This window comes from Branchiostoma floridae, chromosome 3 (assembly GCF_000003815.2).
Source record: "Branchiostoma floridae strain S238N-H82 chromosome 3, Bfl_VNyyK, whole genome shotgun sequence".
NCBI lineage: Eukaryota > Metazoa > Chordata > Leptocardii > Amphioxiformes > Branchiostomatidae > Branchiostoma > Branchiostoma floridae.
The window spans coordinates 6,458,673-6,484,194 of NC_049981.1; the positions used below are offsets into that span (position 1 = coordinate 6,458,673).

General features: G+C 38.6%; 3 protein-coding genes across 3 annotated transcripts in view; 1 reads left to right on the top strand and 2 right to left on the bottom strand.

Moving 5' to 3' along the window:
• Positions 1 to 3,820: 3,820 nt before the first annotated feature.
• Positions 3,821 to 22,359, top strand: LOC118412471 (thioredoxin domain-containing protein-like). The gene is made up of 8 exons (XM_035815349.1): positions 3,821 to 3,982; positions 7,377 to 7,553; positions 8,518 to 8,656; positions 10,338 to 10,400; positions 11,289 to 11,384; positions 12,342 to 12,467; positions 12,847 to 12,883; positions 21,646 to 22,359. The coding sequence occupies exons 1-8, from the start codon at positions 3,823 to 3,825 to the stop codon at positions 21,802 to 21,804; spliced, it is 957 nt and encodes a 318-aa protein (XP_035671242.1). The 5' UTR covers positions 3,821 to 3,822; the 3' UTR covers positions 21,805 to 22,359.
• A 1,291-nt stretch (positions 22,360 to 23,650) lies between these two features.
• LOC118412472 lies at positions 23,651 to 25,129 on the bottom strand. Its single transcript, XM_035815351.1, has 4 exons — positions 25,080 to 25,129; positions 24,804 to 24,888; positions 24,447 to 24,579; positions 23,651 to 23,975 (listed from the first exon to the last, which is right to left on the bottom strand). The coding sequence occupies exons 1-4, from the start codon at positions 25,096 to 25,098 to the stop codon at positions 23,790 to 23,792; spliced, it is 423 nt and encodes a 140-aa protein (XP_035671244.1). The 5' UTR covers positions 25,099 to 25,129; the 3' UTR covers positions 23,651 to 23,789.
• Positions 25,104 to 25,522, bottom strand: part of LOC118411183 — a 3,112-nt gene continuing 2,693 nt past the window's right edge. Inside the window, exon 4 of the mRNA XM_035813261.1 lies at positions 25,104 to 25,133. Coding sequence (XP_035669154.1) covers positions 25,104 to 25,133 — 30 coding nt within the window. The remainder of the gene's footprint in view (positions 25,134 to 25,522) is intronic.

Below are 25,522 nucleotides of genomic sequence, written 5' to 3' on the forward strand. Positions count from 1 at the left end.
CTGGCATAGTGTTGTCTAACTAATGACCACAGTGGTTGACAAGAGTAAATAGATTAAAAAACGCTCCTTACATTTACTTTAAGTCGGTAAAAGTACGTTACATAAAAAGTCTACGATGACACTTAGCGTGATTCTGTACGAGGAAGGTAATTATGCAGTTAAAACGCCATTAGAATGGCCGTAGTCGCAATCTGTCTCGTCTACTTCCGTGTTTAGACAGCAAACTAACATTATTGTTTGTACACAGTGCTAGGCACCGGTAAACAAAACATTAATTCGGTACAAATTTAGCTCTTGACGCACGTCGCTTTTGTTTGATTACGTACGTCATTTACTGTTTTTGCAACAAAAGTCCCTTAGCAGCCGCCACTATTGTTATTTTGTGCGTCAAGTTAGTGCTTGCGCCTTTGTACAAGAAAAAAAGACTGATACATATCTCTGTTGCTGGGAAACGCTTTGCCATTGGACGACGCTACGACGGATTGATTGATTGATTGAATGATTGATTGTATGTTGGTAGCTTTAGTCACAATAGTACGATACTCTCCCATAGGTTTCCCATATGTGCTAGCTTATATTTGCTACCTTCGGCTAAAAATATGGTAGGCCGCAATTCTTTCTCTATTAACTGCTACTTCGAAAATTGCTAAATTTGGATTCTCCTGTAATGTCCTTCAGGCAAAAAAATATATTGTAGGGAGTAACATGCAAACTAATAAACAACGTGTCAGGTAAAAAAAAACACTTATGTTTTGCTATCAGGAACCACTCATCAACTATTCACATCTGATGCACAGGTGGCGGTTAGAAGAAGTACTGAGTGTCCATAAAATGACGTCGATTTTTGGAATTACACAATTTCTTCAATAATCTTGTAAATAAAGCCCAGATTTTCATACAATACATTTCAGGATTTTAATAATCACCTAAGGTATGTTCATACTAAAATAATAAAACTTAATAAATTACTGCAAATCCACGAATCCCTGCTTGACTTATTCTCTTCCAAAGATAACAAGAAAAAAATCACCCATTGCAGTTTAAAACAAGCCGCCGGTGAGCCCCAACTCACGCGACTTACTCCCTATCCAAAGGCGTATCCACTCCTAAAAAATCATGAACTTGGCAATTAAGGAGAATTTTACCACCAACGTTGAACCTCCTTTGCAATACCGTAACTCGCTGCTTGGAGGCCCATTATCGAACTTGACCTTCATTTTCTCAACCCCCACATAACTATGAAAAATTATGCAAAACGATCCACAACGTCTTCAGTTATCTTGTGCGCAAACACACACACACACACACACACACACGAACTCGCCCCGCTGGAGTACCACGGAAAGCTCCAGGTGAACCGTTTTTAAACAGGACCTTCGGTTCTGCAACCGCTACCAAAATACCAATTATCATGAATGTCCATCCGCAGCAACTATAGTTACCTGCTGTTGATCTACAAATAGAGACACAACACTCAAAATATAACCTCGCCATTCTGGCGAAGGTAAAAAGGAGGTAACACTAACCAGACAAACATTGCGACGGCTTGGGTTCGGTTCGTAGTTCCAGTTCATGAGCGAGATCCAGACACATCTGAGAAATGTGATCACGTACGGGATCACCAGGATCAGGGAAAGCCAGATCACAACTGTCTCTTCGGTCATATCTTCTGGGACACAAGTCATGCTAGTGGCTGTCAAGCTCACGCTAGCGGTTGTTGTGAAACTTAGGGTAGCGTTTGTGGTGTTTACTGCATGGGTCGTTACCGGAACCGGTGGGTTCAGTATAGTGAATAACTTCACTTCCAGGTAGAAGAGCGTGAGTTTGCAGACGGTGCTGCAAGCTAAAACAACCAAGAACACAAACGTTGCGGCCACCAGGCGTAGCGCGTATCTGCAACGACCACCACCTGTGTCGTTCGATTCGTTCTCCTGCCTGTTACTGGTGACTGTAGACATCCTTACAGTTGCCGTTCCGCTGCTTGTTCCTTCTTCAGTAATTTGTTGCATCTCCATCGCGGCAGCCATCGTTGCATTAAGTATCTGCCACTCAGTCTAATGCAGAGTTGAGCGCGCTACTGCGTACAAAAATAAGTTCAAAGTTCTTAAAATAGCTCAATTGTTCGGGAAACGGATCCAATGTTCAATAACAGTTCAAAAGTTCAAATTTAGACAGTTTCAATGTCCATTTTGGAGAAGTTGTTTTGTTCGACAATGTCCGCTGAAGTTTCTGTGTAACGCCTCGTGGCCTTCCCTTACTGCTGTACCCCAGCGTCGGTACGCCAGTGTCCCCAGCTGTCGATAGCTAGCTTCCACCTGACCAAAGCGATTTTGCCGTGTCGCAGTCGACCACTATGCCATGGCCCCTAGTCAGTTCAACCAAAGTACAGTTGCCTATTATAGATTTGTCTCAACAATCACATTCTAGATATAGAATGTTTGACCACTAAGCTTTCATCGCGATTGCGTAACTTGCCACCCTCGTTCAAGATCGACCAGGACAATCTAGTGCGACGTGTACTCACTCTGGTAGAAGGCCTGCTCGGCAAACCGCCACTTGGATCGTTTGAAACGTTTTTACGCGGTGAGCTTCCTTGAGGAGACTTTTATAGTCACTGTGGTTGTTTGGTGACGCAGTTATCCTCGGGATTTTTTCTTATGCAGTCGCAGACTAAATTTAGTCGATGACGTAGTGTGTCAGATCTTGACATTTCCGGCCAAAAATGTTTGCATTCTTACGCAGGTTCACATATATCGATTAAAACACCGTCTTTTACACGATATTTGTCACGTGAAGGTTGGTCACTCCAATGTAAAGAGATAAGTTACACAAAGTTTCTGGTTCAGTGCATCTACTGACAGTCCATTCCGAGTCCCCCATACCCACAGAGTCCAAGCGTCTAACAAATTGTTTAGTAATTGTTTTTTACAAAGGGAAGGTATTGTATTGGTAAGTTACAGATTTACGCAAAAAATGCATTTATGAACAGAACACTTTCTCAGCATATAAACAATACAAAACAGCTGATAAAAACATTTGAATAAAGATGTTCAAGATAGAAAAAAATGTTCTGGAGCATGTGTGAATACTTACACCTGGGAAATCTAAAAATAGTCTGGTATTTCCAAGCTCCAAGTTGCTGTCGCTGCAAAGTCACAGCGATATTTGCATAGTTATTTGTTTAGTGACAATCGAATTTTTGTGTATCCAAGGTTCACGGGGCGCTTTTGGAGGCAAGTACCAATGACGCTCGATAGCTGCTACAAATACATGTGTAGTTAAACACGTCAACAATGTACAGTGACCACCCAAAACACGAACGGGGTTTAAGTAAACGTTAGGCCACCATAGGCAGTGGCGTTGTGTGACCAAGAGACATTTACAACGATGCTAAGTTTAACGGTGCACACTCCGTTTATTTGGGGTCTCAAATCGAGGCTGCGCACCCTCAAGTCAAGAGGCCGTCTTTTCAAGGAAATGAATCTGAAGCAGAAAAGCCGTGTATGGGAACAGCCGGGTTTCAGTTTCTTCACCCTCTCTACTTTTCGTAATTTTTTGGGGAGAAATTTTTTTAACGTAAAACATATGCAAAAAAAGGGAATTTTAGTTTAGTCACGAAAATGACTGATACTGTCGGAAAGAGAATACAGCTAGGATTAATCAAGCAAAAAAAAGTGGCAATAAAAACAAGAGACGGTTTTATTGTTTATTAGTATTAATGATTGTTGTTGTAGGTGTGTTGATTTTATGGGACTCAACTTCTGACCAATCAAATCGCTCGGGGCAGTTTCGACTGCGCATGGCATTGTGGGAAAAAACAAAATGGCGGCGCCCAGGTACACATTTTCCGTGCTGGTTGTATTGATTTTCCTGTTTTCGCCTGTGTACATCGCTCAGAGGCCACCTCCTGGTGCGATCGTACCTACTACAGATGACCTGAGGAGACTGGTGGCTACGGAGGAGCTTGTCTTGGTGAATTTCTGTGAGTATGGGCGAAAATCCGACCATTTCCGGGTGTTGGCCATGGTGTCGCTAGGCTGGATAGAGTTTTGGGACACGTCAGCGTAGTATGAACAGCTGTTTCAGTACTAGGTGTAGAAATCCGGTTGTGTGTGACGTCTGTTCGTGCATTGGTACCTCGTGTACAATCATCTGTCGATCTTAGAAACAAAATATTTTTATAAACATTGCCATATGCCTATTTATATACACATTGCATTTAGTACGTAGTGTATAGCAGGTCAAGACTTGAAGCAATAGTACAGTAAATGCATTTAAGTTAGCAGGAAGCACGCAGTTGTGGGAAGAAGGCCTGTTCACGGTGCTTTTAAGTTCGCGGTAGCATCTATGCACTGTAGTCTCTTACTACCATAGATAAAGGTTCGCGGTGGTTTTGAAATCTAAGAAAACCGTGAACATAAAACCACAACAAAAATATCTGCATTTACAGTATACTAATACTAATGATCCAGTTAGTACATACAATGACGTCACCAAGCTCAAGTCTCTTACAAGAGCTCAATCCATAGGAGCCCTAACATGGGTAAATTCACTTCATAGGCCCTAACACGGGTTAACTCACTTCATCATAGGCCCAGTGAGTATTTGGTTACGACCATTGACTGTGCCCCAAGTTGTCAACGGACAGGCATGGACTAGCATGTCCGCACTCTCAGACTTGCTTTAGGTTATCTCTAAATGATACCCATGTGCAGTTTTTACCAGTATCATGACAAGAATTTACCAACACTTGACATAAATCACTACTGCGTACTGTTTTCAGAAATTTCTGTCGTTGTAAATTGCATAAGAGCAAATTCTCACAATCTTGAGTCTGTCTGTGCCTAACACACAGTATTAAATAGGTCTGTAATTTATTTGCTCTTCCTGTGGTTTTATTTTGCTATTTGGAAGGAAAAGGACACTTTTGCTGTGTTTTTTGTTCATGTTGAAGCAATTGCTATTGTACAGTAGTCATAGAACTTGAAAGGGACGTATTTATGGTGTCATATGTGCACGCAGAGATTTAGAATTGGCACCACAAAAACTGCGCCCCAAAAACTGCATTTTGATAAAACCCCAGCAAAAGTTTTAAGACTCAATTTTGTTAAATCTCCAGGACCCACCCCTCCACCTCGAAACAGACATTTGCTTGTATTGTTTTTTTTTTTAGTAATAATACTGATGTAGGATAGACGGAAATCTCACCCTCAATTGTAACATCCAAAACATAGAACACTGGAGAAACACACTCTGCAGAAGAAGAGATACAGTAGAAGCCGGATTACTGCATGCTTCTGTTAATTGCACAGAGTCTCAAAATCGGTGCAGGTCAATAACTTCACTATGTTGCACCACCCTCATAATTGCATGAAATATGCTGGCAAATGGGGTGTGTGCAATTTAAACAGCTTCTACGAGGGTGAGTCAGAAAGTAATGCAAGTGGTTTTATAACAGACTCGTTTTATTATCAATTGAGTTGAAATTTGGCACAAAAGTAGCGATATATGTCCTCTTGAGATTGAATGTTTTAAATCTGGTCTTTATTATTTTATGAGCAACTGAGTTGATTTCAAGATGAACACACCCTTAGTACCTTGTCAGACTAGCGATTCCTCTAAATCTGACCCACTAAAAATCACTGTAGGAAGTTGAAATTACCCATGTATGATACCAAATGTCTCTATAGATTGCGTGCCAATTTTCATCTCTAAACTCGTAATGGTTCTTTATTTACAGCTGCTAGGATGCAGTAAGTTGTGTTATAGAGCTGTTGGATTTATACACGAATTCGTGAGTTGTTGGTTAAAAGACTACTTTTCCATTAACCAAAAGAAACGAAACTTTACACAGTTATTAACTGTTTAGATGCCAAAAAGTGTGCTAAGTTTCATTTCTCTTTGTTAATGGAAAAGAAGGCTACGGAAAGTTTTAATAATAACACCGCAGATCTCATGACCCTGAAGACCGCGTATACCTCACTCTACACCAGCAACGAAAAAAGAAAAACTGCTCAGATTTCAGAGTTAAAATTAAGCGTGTGGCTTATAGAGAAATGCAGCTTATTACATGTGCAGGCTTAGTCTCCTACAATAGCAAACATTGGTTTAGGGATATTCTTGATTGTACGTTAATTGGACCTCTCTTTTCTTCTGACGGGATACCAAGGGTGTAGTCACCTTGAAAGCAGCTCAGTTACTCATAAAATAATGAGCAACAAATTTTGATGTTTCAATCTCAAGAGAAGATATGTCTTAACCTTTGTGCCAAATTTCAACTCATTCGATCAAAGAACGACTCTGTTATGAAACCACTTGCATTACTTTCTGACTCACCCTCGTACTATTCTCTCTTGCATCTATCTTCCCTATTTTCCCTAGTCAGAGGGTTCTTCATGTTTGTTGTGGAGGATACATATCTAAAAGGTTTTCTTTTGTCCATTAGAGACTGTGACTCTTATGTGTTTATACATGTAGACTTTACGAAAATCGCTGTACGAGGGGCGTTCAATAAGTAATAACTCTGACTCATTTCCCATAGCAGAATATTAATGAAACTTGGCACAGTTATTAGTCTTTCTCTTCATAGGAACCACCCAGAGTTATGCATTTCTCCCATCGTTTGATGCAGCTCTGGACACCGTTTTTGTAGGACACCCCAGGTTGGTCCTCCAACAGATGCCTCATCAATGGCAGAAGAGGAACGACCAGGTCTGGGAGCTGTTTCCACAGACTTCCGGCCATGTTTGAATTCAGGATGCCAGCATTTTACAAGGTCATATGATGGGGCATCATCACCATAAGTTTCTTTCATTTCATCAAAAGTCTTCTTTGGTGTGCGTCCTTTCAAATACAAAAACCGGATCACTGCGCGACACTCAACTGGCTCCATTTCACACCTGGTCCATTTCACACCTAACTCAGTTCAAACACCAGTAAATCAGAAACTACAAATAGTTCAGAGCTCTTTTTTGCAACATAAACTATAAAAATATGCATCATTACACATGCAAAATTTCATTTAGATCAGACAACTGCAAGTAGGTCAGAGCTATTACTTATTGAACGCCCCTCGTACTTTTGTCGTGTCAATAAAGATTGTATTGTGTTTCTCATGAATTTTATGATAATCAATCATTTCTAGGAGGAGAGCATAGCAGACAGCAGGCTGGCAGGTCCTTGTGTTTCTGTTGGGGGAGCAATTAGTCATGGATATTATTATTAGCTATGTTTTCCATTGGGTTTCACATGTGTATCCTTTAGTCATACAGGGATTACAATAGAAAAGTGTATGTGTCTAAGTTGTATGACTGAGCTTCGTGAGGGGGTCTGACTGTCACTCGGTAAAGAAAGAACATTTTTGTATCCCTTCCCAGATGAGCCCAGCTGTGAGGAGTGTAAGGCGTTCTACCCTGTGTATACAGAATTGGCCCAGGAGCTGGAACAAGTAGATGTTGTGTGTGTGTCGCACAATGGACCACTGCCGGAGTATGGGGTCAACAGTTTTCCTAGGATACTGTTCTTCAGGAAGGGCAGCCCTGTGCTGTACGATGGTAAGGACATTTGAATATCTATCCTGTGATCATTTGCATATTTGTGATTTGACTGATCTGACAATGACACTGCTGGAGTATGAAGTAAACGGTTTCCCAAGGGTACTGTTCTACAGGAAGGACAGCTTTGTTCTGTATGATGGTACTAACGGTAGAGTCATTTGAAAATTTATCCTGTCTACATTTGCATATTCATGATTTCATAAATGCAACACCAAGTTATACTGTTCAAATTGCATGTAAACAGTACACCTGGACCACTGCAGGAGTACGAGTCAACAGCTTTCCCAGTATACTATTCTACCAGAAGGGCTAGCCTGGTATCCAGCCGTATTATACATACTATAGCTCCCAAGACTCTCTTCTGTCTTCTCTGCAATAACTGAGAAGACAGAAGAGACTCAGAAGGTACACTATGGCTAAGGATACCAGGCTAAGAAAGGGTAGCAATTTGCTGTATGATGGTAGAGCTATACTGTCTTTTTTATTGTATTTCCTAGATATGCAGATACTATTTATACTCAATGCTACAAAATTTCAAAATTAGTTGAAAGCAGCATTAACTCAGTAGTTTTCAACCTCATGTATGCTGTGTTTCTTGTTTTCAGGAGGTACTAGTATCATTTTGTATCATGTACTTATGTTATGAGTTGTTAGGGTTGAAAAGAAAATCCAACCTGCAATGCATGGTTTTGAACAGCAGGTGTCTCCATGTACTACAGGTTTGCTAACAGGTGTGGTACCTGTCCACAGGTGGACCTGCACTGTAACAGGTGTGTTACCTGTCCACAGGTGGACCTACACTGTAACAGGTGTGTTACCTGTTTAGGGGTGTGTTAACTGGTGTGTTACCTGTTTACAGGTGTGCTAAGAAGTATTTTACATATCCACATGTGTGCTAACAGGTGTGTTACAAAATGCACCTGTTCACAGGTGTGTTAACAGGTGTGTTACCCATCCACAGGTGCCCTGATGCATGAGGACCTGTATGAGTGGCTAGAGTTAACCAGACAGCCCAACCTTCAGCAGCTATTTGAGGATAACTTTGAACACCTGACTCAGGCCTCTACTGGAGCAACTACAGGGGACTGGCTTGTCATGTTGTAAGTTAGTCTCACTGCCAAAAAACAATGGATGTTGTTTGAACGTCTGACCGTTTCCAAAATCGTATCTAGTTGCTTGAGTAACTACTTTGTGACATATCTTATTACCTGGATGTCTAACCTTCATCAACGCATGTTGTCAGTTATTCTTAATAGTCTTTATCCACTTTTCTAGAAGACACAGAAATATACACGTATAATATGTAGACTATCATCATCATCATCATTCACTGCATTCTGCATCTACAGCCTTAGAGAAGTCCTGTAGCTGCATATACTTGTTCCTTATGTATAATGTTAAAAGCTATTTCTTTATATAAACTCAGCACAAAAAGGTTGGAATATTAACTTCAGTTGATCATATTTCTATTGTTTCTGCATTAATTTCAATATATTATGTATCTATAGAAAGCTTAAATGATTTTCTTTCCAATGATACTAGTCTCATTACTATTGTTAACTCACGGAACATGCACTAGGCCTGCTTACGTGAGTGGGTCACGAAAAAAAAGTGCACGAATTCCCCCGTTTCTGTTCAACACTGTATTGTCCGGTTGTTACGCCTGCGGGTGTCAATGATTCAATAAATCCTTTTTTTTCACCCAACATTTGGTATACAGAACACCTAAGTTTATTTTTAGCATATCTTACTATTTTATGATTGTAAATTCATGGAACAAGCAAGCACCAGGCCTGCTTAGGTACCCTACTAAAGTCAAACAATCCAATTAGCTCATCTTCTTCCGTCGGTATTGACTTGTGAATGAAGGCATGTTGAATAAACAGGACATTTCAATCAAAGCCACTGTTACGCTTTATTCAAGCAAGCAATTTGAACTAAGAGGTGTTCAATCAAGTGCTAGCCATAACCTGTAGCAGTGTAGGAAGTCTATCCGACATCGCATCCTGGAGGTAGTCTGCAATGGTCCTTGCTCTGTGTGGACGGGTGTTGTAATCTTGCAGAATGGCTTTTAGTCCAATATTGAAGAGGTAGGATATTGGAACTGGATGGAGAATGGTGTCCCTGTATCTCACCACATTGTTGCCTGGAATGCCGATGAGTCTTGTTTTTTTCTCTTCTTTTTCTTTTTTATCGCGGTTAAACTGCCCGACACCATGACGCTGCCTCCGCCACCAAATGCTGAAAGTTATTCTCGCCGTGTCAAGGTACAGTTCTCCTTGCCGCCTCCATGCTTTGATTCGGTCATCCAACTACCGAAAAGGCAGCTATACTCTATTCAAATGTGCTAAAACAAACCTGTATGTTCTGTACACCAAACAAGACATGAAAAAAGGATTGATTGAATCACTGACACACCCGCCAACACCAAGGACGATACAGTGTCGAATAGAAACAGGGAAATTTGGGCACTTTTTTTTGGTGACCCACTCGCGTATACAGGCCTAGTGCAGGTTTCATGAGTTTACAATCATTAAAAATTTGATACCATAGGGACGGGAATTGCACAAGCTTTCTATTGATGTATATTACATTGAAATTTATGCAGAAATAACGGAAATATGATGTAGCAAAGTTGATATTCCAAACTTTTTGTGCCGAGTTAGTAAAGGCAGGTCAACAGTATTTGTAATGTGAGGAAGATGATCTCTGGAATTATAATATTAAGATAAAGATGTATGTTGTGAACAATGCATATATCAATGTTTGTTTTCATCCCAGCTCATCTGAATCATGTGTGGACTGCAAAGTGGCCATACCAGTCCTGGATGCTGTTGCCACCAAGTATGTTTTATATGATATTCCCCTTCATATTTTTTTTCATTTCAATATTTTATGACCAGTCTCCTGGTTGTGGGGTCATGCTCAGAGGTTCTAGGTGAGTTTTGAAACACGTCCCATTAGTGTGAGTTGTTCAGAACTTACAGTCCTATGACCGTAACTGGGTCAATTGCTGTCATATTGAGGTCAACTGTATTAGTGTGTGATGGCAGCCGCTCCAGACCCTTGGGATTGTATGCTCCTTGCTATTCAGCCTCTGGCTGCAAAGTTCAAAGAAAGAATACTTGGCCCACCCAATAACAATAGTGAGTAACGAGACAAAAAGTCGGTGAGAATAAAGCATTGATTGTGTAAAAAACAGAGCCGTTGCTTTTTTCTCACCGACGTTTTGTGACCACATCTGAACTGTGAGCAGTGACACCTGTCCTGTAGTACAATGTGAACCAGTCAGAATTGTCGAGAAGAAGGTGACAGAAGGTCACCAAAACGTCTGTGTGAGTAAATCATGGTTGTGTAAAAAGAGTCTCTTTATTCATTGACCTACCAACCTGATGAAACTGTTCAAGGATGCAATAACAATAGTGAAATAATGTTGGCTTTAAAGATTTATTATCATCACAAAAGTTAATGTAATCATGTCAGTACAATATTACAGTTGTATGATGTAACAAAGTGTCTTAAATGTTAGTGATAAAATGTGTACTATTCTTCTAAGAGTCCTACAACTGATGTAGCATTATCAACCAAAATATACAGAACAGAAAACGCCAAAAAGGTGAACTGTACATGTGTAGATTGAATTAGCCATAAGGAATGGAATTGAAATAAGTGAGCAAACTTGAATGTGTGTAAGTATAAGTTTTAGAATTGAGTATGTTTTTCATTTTACAGGGTGAAGGGGAGACAGAATGTTGCAGTTGTCGACGTGGAGAAAAATCCTCAACTCAAGGACAGATTCAAGGTCACTGAAGTGCCAACAATAATCTTGTAAGTATCACAGGTGATCTCTCTTTACGTCTCCTAATTAGAAGTGATTCAAACATTAGCCAATGAACTTAAGTTGTGTCCAGCTCCTTTCATATGAGCTCAGTAGATTGCAACTGTTCACTTTAGCATTCTGTAACTCAACTGACCTGGACAACTAAAACAGTTATGGGTCTTTTGGCATAAGGCACTTTTTTTCTTCTAAGAACCCAGAGAACTTGTCCAGAATCCTGTTTCACTTATCTTGAATAGGAAGTTAAATAGAGGCCACTTGTGAACCATGAAGTGAAAAAAAGTTCTGCTAGAATTGAGCAAAATGTGCGAAATTCAATCCAGATAGATGAACCGTTGCTCACAACTGATCAAGGCATGAAATTGATTGATTGCTGTACTGTTACCCCTTTTGATGGTATTGGACTTTTCTTTTACACAACCAGTAATGATTCTCACCTGCTTACATTCCAATGCCTGTCAGACATGTACAGCAGAACTTCTGACTGGAGTTTTGCTTCTCACCGCTATATATCAGAAGCTCTGAGGAAGATGTCTGATAGAGATAGAAAAGTAAGCATGATATCACTGAGAGCCATCACTGGTTGTGTACTTCGTAAAAGAACACTCCAATATCTCCAATATCTAAATGTTCTATGAACCTGATGAAATTTTTTTTAAATCTTTTTTCCTAAGTTAAATAATATAATCACTATCTGTTATTTCAGGATTAATTCTTGGCAACAGTGGTCATTGATTCGTGTATACCTTAAAGTTTGTATTGGAAGAAAATTTAGCATTGTGTGATAACTACCAACACAGATGAGCTTCAATGCTTATTATCTCTTAGTCTCTGTAACACAAACTCTGCTGTTTGGGCTGTAACTTTAGTTGCCCCTCCCCACTGGATGTTGGGTGGGCTGCTATAAGCGAGATTTAATCAGACTAATTATCTATTACCCTTCACAGCTTCCGCCTAGGGAAGATGTACACCTACAACCTCCCCAAGATGGACATCCCGACTATCAAATCCTTCATGGAGGGATGGTACAAAAACGTGCGAGCAGAGGCAGTACCCGGCATTCCCACACCATTGTGAGTCAATAACGGATTTTCCCCAAACTCTCTTAATCAACATTGATATAATTTATCATGTTGGAAAGCTGGGACTTTTCTCTCTGTCTATAAATATATATAGTCCAAGATTCAGGGTTATATGTGAAAGTGAATTAAAGGTAGAGGTAGTCCCATGATCTTTATAAGGCCATTGTGGCAGTAGGTCATTTTTCTCAGTGTTATAATAATAATAATAAGATGCAAATCACTTTTAATCTGAGAAATATGGCAGCTAGTGGAATAACAACAGCCAGTGTTTTATACTACATGTATTTTCAATATTTGAGAGATTTTTTTATAAAAGCTGCAGTTTGAAATCCACTGGTAACATGTTAGTTTTCTTTTCTCCTTTTTACAGTGACCAACTTGTAGAAAAGATCGTGGATCACCTAAAGGTAAGACATAAAGCAAAATAACAATAATTTGAGTCACACTGTCACTGGTTAAGCAAATTCCTTAACACACATGGCCATATGTTTTCAAGGTCTTCCTATCTCACATTGTAAAGAACAATCAGCATTTTTTTAGTTACACCAATCTGTAGCATAGCTTATTTTTGAAGCAGGCAAAATTAAAAATCATGGTGATACTATTTATTTTATTTATTATATTTCAGCCATACCATAGGTATGGTGAAATATATTGTTATATTGCAATCCATACATAGTATGGGATTGTTATATTGCAATCCATACATAGTATGGGATTGCAATATATTGTTATATTGCAATCCATACATAGTATGGGATTGCAATATATTGTTTTTGCTGAGTTTCTTCTCCTCCTGTCAAAATCTTCAAATTGATTCAACTTTTTCATTTTTGGACCAAATGAGCTGGAGTTTGGCAGGGTGGTAGAAATAGCAAATACCTCCAGGTGTTTTTTTCACTTTCTTGATAGAGGCCTTAGAATTTATGATATTTAGGGTTTTTGGTCATTTTTAGACCAATTATGTATATTTTAGGACCCTGTGCCCTGGTATTACAACCTAATGGCCTGAAATTTGGTACAGAGGTGCATTAGACATATGACCACAGGACCCCATCAACATTTTTGTCATAGATTACTTAGAAATTAGTTATTTTGGGGTGTTTTGGCCATTTTTGACTAAAAATGTATATTTTTGGCTCCTGTGCCCTTGTATTGGAACCAAATGACCTGCAATTTCGTACATAGGTGCATTGGACATATGACAACAGGACCAGATCAACGCTTTCGTTATCAATCATTTCAAAATTGAGTTATTTTGGGGTTTTCGGCCATTTTTGACTAAAAATGTTTATTTTTGGCTCCTATACCCTTGTATGAAAACCTTATGACCTGAAATTCGGCATGAAGGTGTGTCTGACCCAGTACCTCATTTCCACTTTGGGCATACATTACCTTGAATTGTTGAATTTTGGGATTTTTTGCCATTTATGGACTAAAAATGTTAAGTTTTGGCTCTTGTGCCTATTTATGAAAACCAAATGGTCTGAGATTTGGTATGAAGGTGCATACGGTATGTAGCCACAGGGCTCTATTCAGACCTATGGTGTACGTCAAACAGAAATTGTGAAATTTGGGATTTTTTGCCATTATTGACCAAAAATGTACATTTTTGCTTCCTGTGTCATGAGAAAGCCAACTGATCTGGAATTTGGTGTTGGGGTAGCTTTAGCACTATATATGGTAAATGGGCCACATAGACTGGACCATTTTGCATAGATTGGGGTGTTCTGGAAGAGTCCTTTATTTTATGAAGATGGATTGCAATATGCTGTATTTGCTCCCAAGCAAATGTCGGCCTTTCTAACCTACTGGTATGGACACTTAAGAGCCAGGCACTTAATAGATAAAAAGGAGTAAACGGAGGTATATAGAGTGGCCCTGTGTGCTTGACATTAAAAGTGAGTCATCCTGTTAGCGGTAAGTGCGCATTAAAAGCATTTGCAATATATTGTTATATTGCAATCCATACATAGTATGGGATTGCAATATATTGTTATATTGCAATCCATACATAGTATGGGATTGCAATATATTGTTATATTGCAATCCATACATAGTATGGGATTGCAATATATTGTTTTTCCTTGGTTTCTTCTCCTCCTTCTTTTCCATTTTTGGGCCAAAAGAGCTGAAAATTTCCATGGAGGTAGGGATAGCCAATACCCCCAGACGTTTTTTTCACTTTTTTGATAGAGGCCTTAGAATTTATGATATTTAGGGTTTTTGGTCATTTTTAGACAAAATATGTATATTTTGGGCCCCTGTGCCCTGGTATTACAAGCTAATGACCTGAAATTTGGTACAGAGGTGCATTGGACATATGAGCACAGAAAACCATCAACATTTTCTTCATAGATCACTCCAAAAATGAGTTATTTTATTGTTTTTCCTTGGTTTCTTCTCCTCCTGTCAAATCTTCAAATCCCTTCTACTTTTCCATTTTTGGGCCAAAAGAGCTGAAAATTTCCATGGAGGTAGGGATAGCCAATACCCCCAGACGTTTTTTTCACTTTTTTGATAGAGGCCTTAGAATTTATGATATTTAGGGTTTTTGGCCATTTTTGACTAAAAATGTATATTTTTGGCTCCTATGCCCTTGTATTAAAACCAAATGACCTGAAATTTGGTATAAAGGTGCTGTGGACATATGGCCACAGAACCCCATCAACACTTTATTCATTGTTTACTCCAAAAATGAGTAATTTTAGGGTTTTTTGGCCATTTTTGACTAAAAATGTATATTTTTGGCTCCTATGCCCTTGTATAGAAACCAAATGACCTGAAGTTTGGTACATAGGTGCATTGGACATATGAGCACTGGACCCCATCAACACTTCCTTCATAGATCACTTCAAAAATTAGTTATTTTGGGGTTTTCGGCCATTTTTGACTAAAAATGTATATTTCTGGCTACTATGCCCTTGTATGTAAACCAAATGGCCTGAAATTTGGTACAAAGGTAAATTGGACATATGCTCACATGACCCCATCAACACTTTCTTCATAGAGCACTTATAAAATGAGTTATTTTGGGATTTTTAGTCATTTTTAACTAAAAAAGGTATATTTTGGGCACCTATGCCCTTGTATTGAAACCAAATGACCTAAAATTCGGGATAAAGGTGTGTAGGACAACTGCCCACAGTACTTCATTTTCCCTTTGAACAGACATTACTTCAAATTGTTGAATTTGGGGATTTTTTCAAGGATGAAGATGGATTGCAATATGCTGTATTTGCTCCCAAGCAAATGTCGGCCTTTCTAGTTTTTGCTGAGTTTCTTCTTCTCCTGTCAAAATCTTCAAGTTGATTCAACTTTTTCATTTTGGGGCCAAATGAGCTGAAATTTGGCAGGGTGGTAGGGATAGCAAATACCCCCAGGTGTTTTTTTTCACTTTTTTGATAGAGGCCTTAGAATTTATGATATTTAGGGTTTTTGGTCATTTTTTGACAAAATATGTATATTTTGGGCCCCTGTGCCCTGGTATTACAAGCTAATGACCTGAAATTTGGTACAGAGGTGCATTGGACATATGAGCACAGAAAACCATCAACACTTTCTTCATAGATCACTTCAAAAATGAGTTATTTTAGGGGTTTTGGCCATTTTTGACTAAAAATGTATATTTTTGGCTCCTATGCCCTTGTATTAAAACCAAATGACCTGAAATTTGGTACATATGTGTGTTTGACATATGACCACAGAACCCCATCAATGCTTTATTCATTGTTTACTCCAAAAATGAGTTATTTTAGGGTTTTTGGCCATTTTTGACTAAAAATGTATATTTTTTGCTCCTATGCCCTTGTATGAAAACCTTATGACCTGAAATTTGGTACAGAGGTGCATTGAACATATGCTCACAAGACCCCATTGACACTTTTTTCATAGATCACTTCAAAAATGAGTTATTTTGGGGATTTCAGGCATTTTTTACTAAAAATGTATATTTTTGGCTTCTATGCCCTTGTATGTAAATCAAATGACCTGAAATTTGGTACAAAGGTAAATTGGACATATGAGCACAGAAAACCATCAACACTTTCTTCATAGATCACTTCAAAAATGAGTTATTTTAGGGGTTTTGGCCATTTTTGACTAAAAATGTATATTTTTGGCTCCTATGCCCTTGTATTAAAACCAAATGACCTGAAATTTGGTACATATGTGCGTTTGACATATGACCACAGAACCCCATCAATGCTTTATTCATTGTTTACTCCAAAAATGAGTTATTTTAGGGTTTTTGGCCATTTTTGACTAAAAATGTATATTTTTTGCTCCTATGCCCTTGTATGAAAACCTAATGACCTGAAATTTGGTACAGAGGTGCATTGAACATATGCTCACAAGACCCCATTGACACTTTTTTCATAGATCACTTCAAAAATGAGTTATTTTGGGGATTTCAGGCATTTTTTACTAAAAATGTATATTTTTGGCTTCTATGCCCTTGTATGTAAATCAAATGACCTGAAATTTGGTACAAAGGTAAATTGGACATATGACAACAGGATCCCATTGACACTTTTTTCATAGAGCACTTATAAAATGAGTTATTTTGGGATTTTTAGTCATTTTTAACTAAAAAATGTATATTTTTGGCTGCTATGCCCTTGCATTGAAACCAAATGACCTAAAATTCGGCATGAAGGTGTATAGGACAAGTGCCCACAGTACTTCATTTTCTCTTTGAGCAAACATTACTTCAAATTGTTGAATTTGGGGATTTTTTCAAGGATGAAGATGGATTGCAATATGCTGTATTTGCTCCTAAGCAAATGTCGGCCTTTCTAGTATTCGTAATGTTTCTTTCTTTCTTTCTCCTGTCAAATCTTCAGAACACGGTATCTCCGTTGTTCCTCAACCGAATGACTTGAAATTTGGCACAAGGGTAGAGTGGGCCAATACCCTCGGGCGTTTTTTTCATTTTTTTTCATATCTGTCTCTTAAATGATTTTATTAAGGTTTTTTGGTCATCTTAAGACCAGAACTGTATATTTGGGCCCCCTGTACCCTGGTATTATAACCGAATGAGCTGAAATTTGGCACAGATGTGCCTTGATAAGTCCCCCATATAGATTCAATATCAGTTTTGGTGTACAGTACAACAAAATGCTTATTTTTGCGATTTTTTGACCAATTTTTGACCAAAAAAGGACACTTTTGGCCCCTGTACCCTGGTATTACAACCAAATGAGCTGAAATTTGACAGAGATGTGCCTTGATAATGCCCCCATATAAATTCAATAACACTTTTGGTGTACAGTACAACAAAATGCTTATTTTTGCGATTTTTTGACCAATTTTTGACCAAAAAAGGACACTTTTGGCTCCTGTACCTTGGTATTGCAACCGAATGAGCTGAAATTTGACACAGATGTGCCTTGATAATCCCTTCATATAAATTCAATAACACTTTTGGTGTACAGTGCAACAAAATGCTTATTTTTGCGATTTTTGGCCAATTTTTGACCAAAAAAGGAGACTTTTGGCTCCTGTACCCTGGTATTACAATTAAATGACCTGAAATTTGATATAGATAGGCATTAGATACTTGGTAACAAGATTCAAGTAAAATTTTTGACATAAACAACTTTAAAATGATTAATTTTGGCACTTTTCTGAGGGGAAATTTGTTTTCTTTTGGCCTCCTGACGTGACCTTCCGTGACCCCGCACAGAGCCACACCTGTGCGCGTCAGCCGGAGAGTTAATTGAATCAAAGACCTAGCCAATCAGCGAAGAGGAGGCCAAAGGCTAATTAATATTCATAAGCGGGGCCTCATGATCCCGTATATAGCAGTGTTCCCGCCAGGGGGAGCAAAGCCCGCCTAAGGCTCTCGCATTTTAGACTATTCAGAAGGCTTTATATTGTATCAGTTCTTAGGGGCATATCTATGATAATCGCAGCAGTCACTTAACTTCTCTTCAGGAGTTTAGCGTAACACTGTTTCAGGTCAAACCGTCAAAGGCAACTAAAAACAAACTTTAACGTTACTGAGTTCAACAGTACTTATAACTTGTTATCCGAAGTTGAAACGCTAGCGATGGTATTTTCGCTGCGCTGTTAGCTCCGTGCGACTGTTGTTGACGGTCTTATAACGGTATATTTTGCACCCCTGTACACTGGTATGAGTAACATTTGGTATAGATAGGCATAATATAGTTGGTAAAATGATCCAAGTAAAATTTTTGGCATAAAGTACTGTAAAAGGCTTAATTACAGCACTTTTTTTAGGGGAAATTGGTTTTCTTTCGTTCTCCATGCCGTGACCTTTCGGACGTTCACCCCACAGAGCCGACATCTGCACCTGCGTCTAGCCGGCAGGAAGAGTTAATTCAATTAATGGTTCAGCCAATCAGCGAAGAGGAAAGCGAAGGCTAATTAATATTCATAAGCGGGACCACACAATACGTTAACTTGAAGACTCAGGCCGTACAGACTTCTTGCCAGGATTTTTTCAAAGCGTCGGACAGGGGTCCGGGGGCCGCCGAATGTCCCTGGCGGGTCCAGGGGCAGGGCCACTGTGGGGGGGACCCAGGTGGGCGAAGCCCCCCCGGAAGCTCTTGCATTTTAGGCTATTGAGAAGGCTTCTTTTATCAGTTTTTTTAGGGCCATATCTACGATAATCGTAGCAGTCACTTATTTCTCTTCAGCAGTTTGACTTTAAAATATTTCGGGTCAAAGCTTCAAAGACAACTAAAACCTCATAAACAACAAACTTTACTTAGCTCAACAGTATACAAAAATATTGTACGGGTTGCCATCCTTAGTTGAAGCGCTTATTTATAGCGCTAGTATCTTCGCTGCGCCGTTAGCCGCTGTGCGACTTTTGTTGACGGTCTGATATCCCTACGTCGCCGCCTCGCTGATATTCCCACGGACATGTTTAAAAAAAAATACCCAGCAAAAAACGCTGTTCTGCGTCAAATTCTATTCTATAAAACTCAGTGTTACAGTCTAAATATTTTGTAGAAGCACCGCTGTAGGAAAGAAGGTCCAAGCAATGTAAAACATCACGTAGCATGAAGTTCGCTGTCAACTGGCACACAGCACATGACTGTTTGAAACTCTAAGTCTAATCAACAGCCGTGTTTGATTGATAGCCGGCGGTCCTATGATGAATTCGGCGAAAGGTGCGTTAGTTAGAAAATCTGCGTTTAGTTTTGATACGTAATTATAAGTTAGACAGTGGCGAGAATGATTATTTTCTCATCAATATTTCCCTTCAGAATTATTTGAACTTAATTGTACATCTAAACAATTGGCTTACCTGTGCAATGTTTATATGATTAATGATCAGTGTACTGAAATCATGTGTAACGTATGGCTCCTAGTCAATAGATCAGCATTTTCTCTATAGTGACCACCTGTCTATAGTGGCCACATTTCCTAGTGCTGTTGTTGTTTGGCATAAACTTTGAACATTTAAATTGTTAGTAACTTTAAACTGCCAGAGTTTCAGCCCAATAAAACACTCTCAGCGCCAGGGTATGAACAGACTGACCAGACAGACGAAAATAAATCCTCGAACAAGGTTCAATCGTATCTTCCGGGTCTGGCAGGAAGTTGTTAAACTAAAATAAGAATAGGCTCGATGGTTGATTGCATACAAAGTAAAACAGTTTAACAGTTTTACAGCTTGAAGAAAACAAACGCTCCTACAGTACCTGCACCTGCTTGATAATTATTAAATCGTATGCCCTACTTGAATAAAAAAAGTTCCTTGCAATAATAAATGTACCCACATCACAAGGAGATTATACTTTTTTAAACTTACACCTAGTTATCGTACTGAAAATTGTTAATGACATTACATGAAGTCATTCAACAATTTTCAGTCATGATGAAAATTTTCTGAATGGAAGGTGTGATTATTGTCATTTTCTGAAAAATAGAAGCAAGCTCTGTTTTTACCTGGAGTCAATTCACAATACCAGTCCACTTTGGGGGATAATGTACTGTTAAGAGGATGTTCCATTTTTGCGCAGGGGTGATTTGGAACAGTCCAATGTTGCGTGGGAAGGGGTATGGCTGAAATATGCTGTATTTGCTCTTAAGCAAATGTCGGCCTTTCTAGTTCAAAATGCATCGGTACATTACACAGACCTATAGGCAGCACAGCTGATTGCATAGGTCTACAAACAACACAAAATTACAATGGTACAAGAAGACAAATTTACATAAAACGGTATATACATAATGGTATTAGAGAGATGCGAAATAAAATACTACGGAAGCTTGGATGTGAATAGCATTCTATGGGAGGTCAAAGGTCGAAATCTAAGTAATGAGAAGCAAATGTGGGCTACTAGGCTACACTATAGGCTATACATGTCTTTAGAATCTACAAAAACAGCATACTACCCAGGTCATTAGCTATTGTTCCCCATCACAGATGGGTTAGATGTGCTTACACATATAAATGTTGTGGTTTGATACCACCAGATATGTCCTGCAGGTAACACTGTGTTGGTAGGAGGTAAAAGTATTTCCTTATACTGATGGTTGCGTTCCAATTTTAAACTCACTTTCTTCTTCTGTGAATAGTTTCACTTTCTTCTTCTGTGAATAGTTTCACTTTCTTCTTCTGTGAATAGTTTCACTTTCTTCTTCTGTGAATAGTTTCATGAGTTTAGTAAGTTACTGAATAAAGAGACTCTTCAGGGTTGAACAAGTTTTCTAAAATTCGGCTAGAATATAAAAAAAAAAGAACAAACTTTGTACTTGCCCAAAATTTAAATGACATTTTTCTATGTATTTCACTTCCAGTAATGGAATCTTTTATCATTGGCTCTACTTATCTATGTTGACCAATGCTTGATACCGTGACTATGAAGTAGTAACATGTATATCAAAATCACTTATGGAAAAATCTTACTTTAATTACCCGATCAGGCAAGTGGGGTAGGACATGCTCTTCACTTTCTATCAGCACTTTTACTTGTCCGGAACAATCAGACTATTGGACTTTTCCAACCCTGATCTTCTTACACTACAGTTGTTTATTTCCACCAAATGTTTCAGTGATCGTCTGTCACCTTCTTCATGGCAATTCTGACTGGTTCACATATTACAGCTGCTATATATGGGTATCTAGTAATACACAATGTGTGGTTGCTTTTTTGCAGTGTTTGCAAATTATGCTTTCTTTTGTTTTCAGGCCTTTGTGGCCACAGTGAAGACAGATGGAGCGGTGACAGCACTGACAGGAAACCTTGTGGTCATGGTCACGTTGGCAGGGCTGTTTGTTGTCATAGTAACCATTGTTGTTTGCCTTACGTGTACATGTAAACAAGACCAAAAACTCAAAACAGAATAACCTAATATGTTCAAGGTATTTTTTTCCATCATAAGGCTATTTATTTATGCTTTTCAACATAGAATTTACTATGCGTCGGTAGACCTCTTCTTTGTTTCTGCGGATATACTTTTCCCGCATTGCTGAAAATAGCTAGACTATGGGGAATTGATCAAACTAGTTTAGGTCCTTCCCACATGCATACATGTGTATATGGTGTATAGGGTGGTGTCAATCTCTGTCACAATGGCCCATGGGCCACACAAAATTGTAAAATCATTACAACAGGGTCTGTGTTAAACTCTTGTACTATTTCCCAAATGCTAATTGCTAAGCAGAGAAAGCAGTTGGCACTTTTGTATAACTAGATGAGATGTGGAATTCACAGCCTACTGAATACATGGCAAACACTCCACTCATGTGGCTTATTGTATGGACTAGTATACTGTGGACAATTGGCATAAAATTGAAGAATTGGTCTCTAAGTGCTGATGCTGTAGATGTAAAATGAGGACAATTTTAGTACTTCCTCCTAATTGATGTTTGGTTTTGTTGATTTGTGAATGATAGTATTTTACAAGTACTTTTCCCTGTCTGCATGTGTTGTATTTTCAGTCTTATTTTCTCATCTCTCTGATCATGATTACAGTATACAATATGCATATAGAATACACCATGGTTTATTCTTTAACAACCAATAATACTCGGGGTGTGGGTAGGACTGCCAAATGGACAATGGCCAGAAGGAGATCCAACCTGAGGGAAGGCTGGGACCTAGGGTGATTGTAAACAACCTGAGACAACAAACCTTTTGATGCAAAATGTGCCAGAAGTTGAGAAAATTTGGTCTCCAGGAAAAAAAATGTAACAACAGCAACTCCAACGGCTGAATCCGGTATTCAAATTTTCGATCGTGCCAGATTCAGCATGTGTCGACTACATTTGATTTATACAATGGAAGCTTTTGTGATACAAGTAGAATTCCATGTGATATGGAAAGTTATCACCCTGTCCAGAGCACCTGACTGTGTATCAAATTTCATTGCCCAGGCATGACATAAGTCCAAGTACCAGTATTGTTAATCATTCTGAAAATATGACAATCATAAAAGAAATGGTTCGAAGTTTCAATTTTATTTTCCAAACCACAAACATTACACACTTTAATAAAAGTGAAGAAACTGACATATTTGCAAAACACATCCAGTTTAACTATGATGCATGAACAGCAATATCTCTTTTACCACATGATTCAGCACATATCTCACATCAACACATAAAATGCAACCAGTAAGGAAACCATGTAGCATTCAGGCAAAAATACAAAATAGAGAAATAGCCAAATTGTTTTGCACACTTTTAAATCCATGTACTTTATAGCATATAATATCAAGATATTTACAGGCAAATTCAAGACAAATTATTTGACAGTGCATGTATTACTTAGTAATCAACTGCCAAGTATTGTATTACATACATATGCCACTAAACATATACATACATATGCCACTATTATTTGCAACAGTACAACATATTAAAAACATAATATTAGTCTTGTTAAGTGACGACAGAACCATATTTTACAACAAGAATTGTAAAATCGCTATTAATATCATGATGATTAATATCATGTGTCAAGCACCACCACAACAACAGATGGATTCAGGAATGATCAATCCATGGGGTTCTGACAAGCTGTCTTTATATGTACATTACAAAAATAATCATTTAATAGACGTAATATTGCAACAGCATGTAAGAGCGTCAACATTAACAGCCTATGGTACAACAATGCTTAAATTTCATAACAATTTACACAAAAAAAAAACATTGCACTCTCAATTCAATATTGCCACAGCATATAAGAGTGTAATTGTGTATGATACAGAATAGCCAGAAACTGATATAAAATAGCTAGAAACTATATACCTTGTACTATCTGAAGACGATGAGAAAGGGATTCTGACAAACACATCTTGGATGATAAAAGCAAGCATTTAGACTGACTATAATCTTGCCACAGCATGTAAGAGCGTTAACAGCCTATGGTACAACATAGCCAGGAACTGGATTACTTGTACCAGTCCGAAGACAGCGAGTGAGAAGAAACCCAGTGGGTTCTGTCCAAGCACCTGTAGGGCCTCACGGCTGGACAGAACCATCATGATGGTGATCCATAACACGTTCACTACCTGTGGGAATGAAAGAATAAAGAAAGAATTGAATGAATGAATTGATATATACATGTACATCAAGGATAGTACGAAAAGATTGGGCTAAGTTACATTTAACGGCTTTAGTAAAACTGTCAATGGAATTCATTGGGTATTTTTTTAAAGGTGCTACGGGACCCAATTCTGCACCATCTACATTTGTAATCTCGGCCACAAGAGCTATGTACCACCCAAAAATCACGACCAAAGCATGTAAACAACTTGAGATCTCAAAACTAGAAGTTGCGTTGTAGTGCTGTAACGGTAGAATGGCCGATAGTGTGTCCAAATCTGTTCACTTCAAGGTTCACCAAGACCTACCCACATACCAAATATTAATACAATGCATCCAGGCCTTCTTGAGTTGTGCTTTCTATTCCCAAACTACTGTAAACATATACTTCTTGGCAATATGGTTATAAAATGTGCAAAAAAATGAAACTTTCTAACCAGTAGCACCACCAGGGCAGAGTTCCGCAGTCCAACCAGCTTCGCCTTCAGATCCACGTCCGAGGTGAACATGCCGAGGTCAGGGTTCAGTTTCTTCTCTCGCAGAGCCTCCCAGAACTCAACCTCTTCTTCTCTGTGAAAACAAACAGAAATTTAACCAAGCTTATACCACAAAGATGCCTCCCTAACTTCTATCAATCATTCAACTCAACGTACTTGACATTTTTTTTCAGTGGGATAACGTGTAGCTTTTGTATCATGTAGCTTTGTAGAGTTTTTAATGGCATTTGAGAAACCTTTGACTTCACTGCCCAAAATCGATGATAGTCGATAATTGTGGTCTCAAATTCTATTTACCCGTGGTCGTCCTTTTCCTCCAGGTCTCTGATCTTGCATCCCCTCCTCATGAGGATCCTCTTTACACGGTACTTTTCTTTTTGAACTGAAAACAAACATTCTCATGTTTAGAACTCTATAGAAAAGAAAGCCAAAACAAATGTTAACCTTTATCTAATTAGCAATGATTGGTGTTAAGTTTTTGGAATAACACCTGGTAGCATGTACACATGTGTCTATACTTAAAGATATATAAAAAGACTGTAAACATTTGTAATATTACTATGGACAACTTACGTTCATCCGGTTCTGTCATGGCACTTATGGCTGAGTTGATTCTTTTGATGTGACCTGAAAAAAAGATTTAAAAAGACTTGATAACGAAAAATATGTATCATACACATATCATTAGAAGAAAAACCTACGTACCAGCGTATCGATGACTTGGGCTCTATATGAGATGTGGCTCTCCTAAGATACGCTACTACCGACCACAAGTGCTATTGACTACGAGACCCAATCTCATCAGATAGGTGTATACCAGAGTCCGCATGCTAAATGAGATAATGATAATAATATCGGGTAATAATGTTACTAAACATAATGACATTTGCAAGTGACTATATAATGTTAACCATCTCATTGTCTAGAAACTTTAGCAGTAGCTGCTCTGTTAATTCTTATTCAAACACATTTGATATTATAGTGACCAGCCTCTCCAGCACTGTCCTGCCACTTGC

Coding starts and splice junctions, on each gene's coding strand:
- LOC118412472 (XM_035815351.1), bottom strand. Junction 24,580..24,803: donor GAGGAAAAGGACGACCACGG/GTAAATAGAATT, acceptor TTGTTTTCACAG/AGAAGAAGAGGTTGAGTTCT. Junction 23,976..24,446: donor CTGCCCTGGTGGTGCTACTG/GTTAGAAAGTTT, acceptor TCATTCCCACAG/GTAGTGAACGTGTTATGGAT.
- LOC118412471 (XM_035815349.1), top strand. CDS start 3,823: ATGGCGGCGCCCAGGTACACATTTTCCGTGCTGGTTGTATTGATTTTC. Junction 3,983..7,376: donor GCTTGTCTTGGTGAATTTCT/GTGAGTATGGGC, acceptor ATCCCTTCCCAG/ATGAGCCCAGCTGTGAGGAG. Junction 8,657..10,337: donor GGGGACTGGCTTGTCATGTT/GTAAGTTAGTCT, acceptor TTTTCATCCCAG/CTCATCTGAATCATGTGTGG.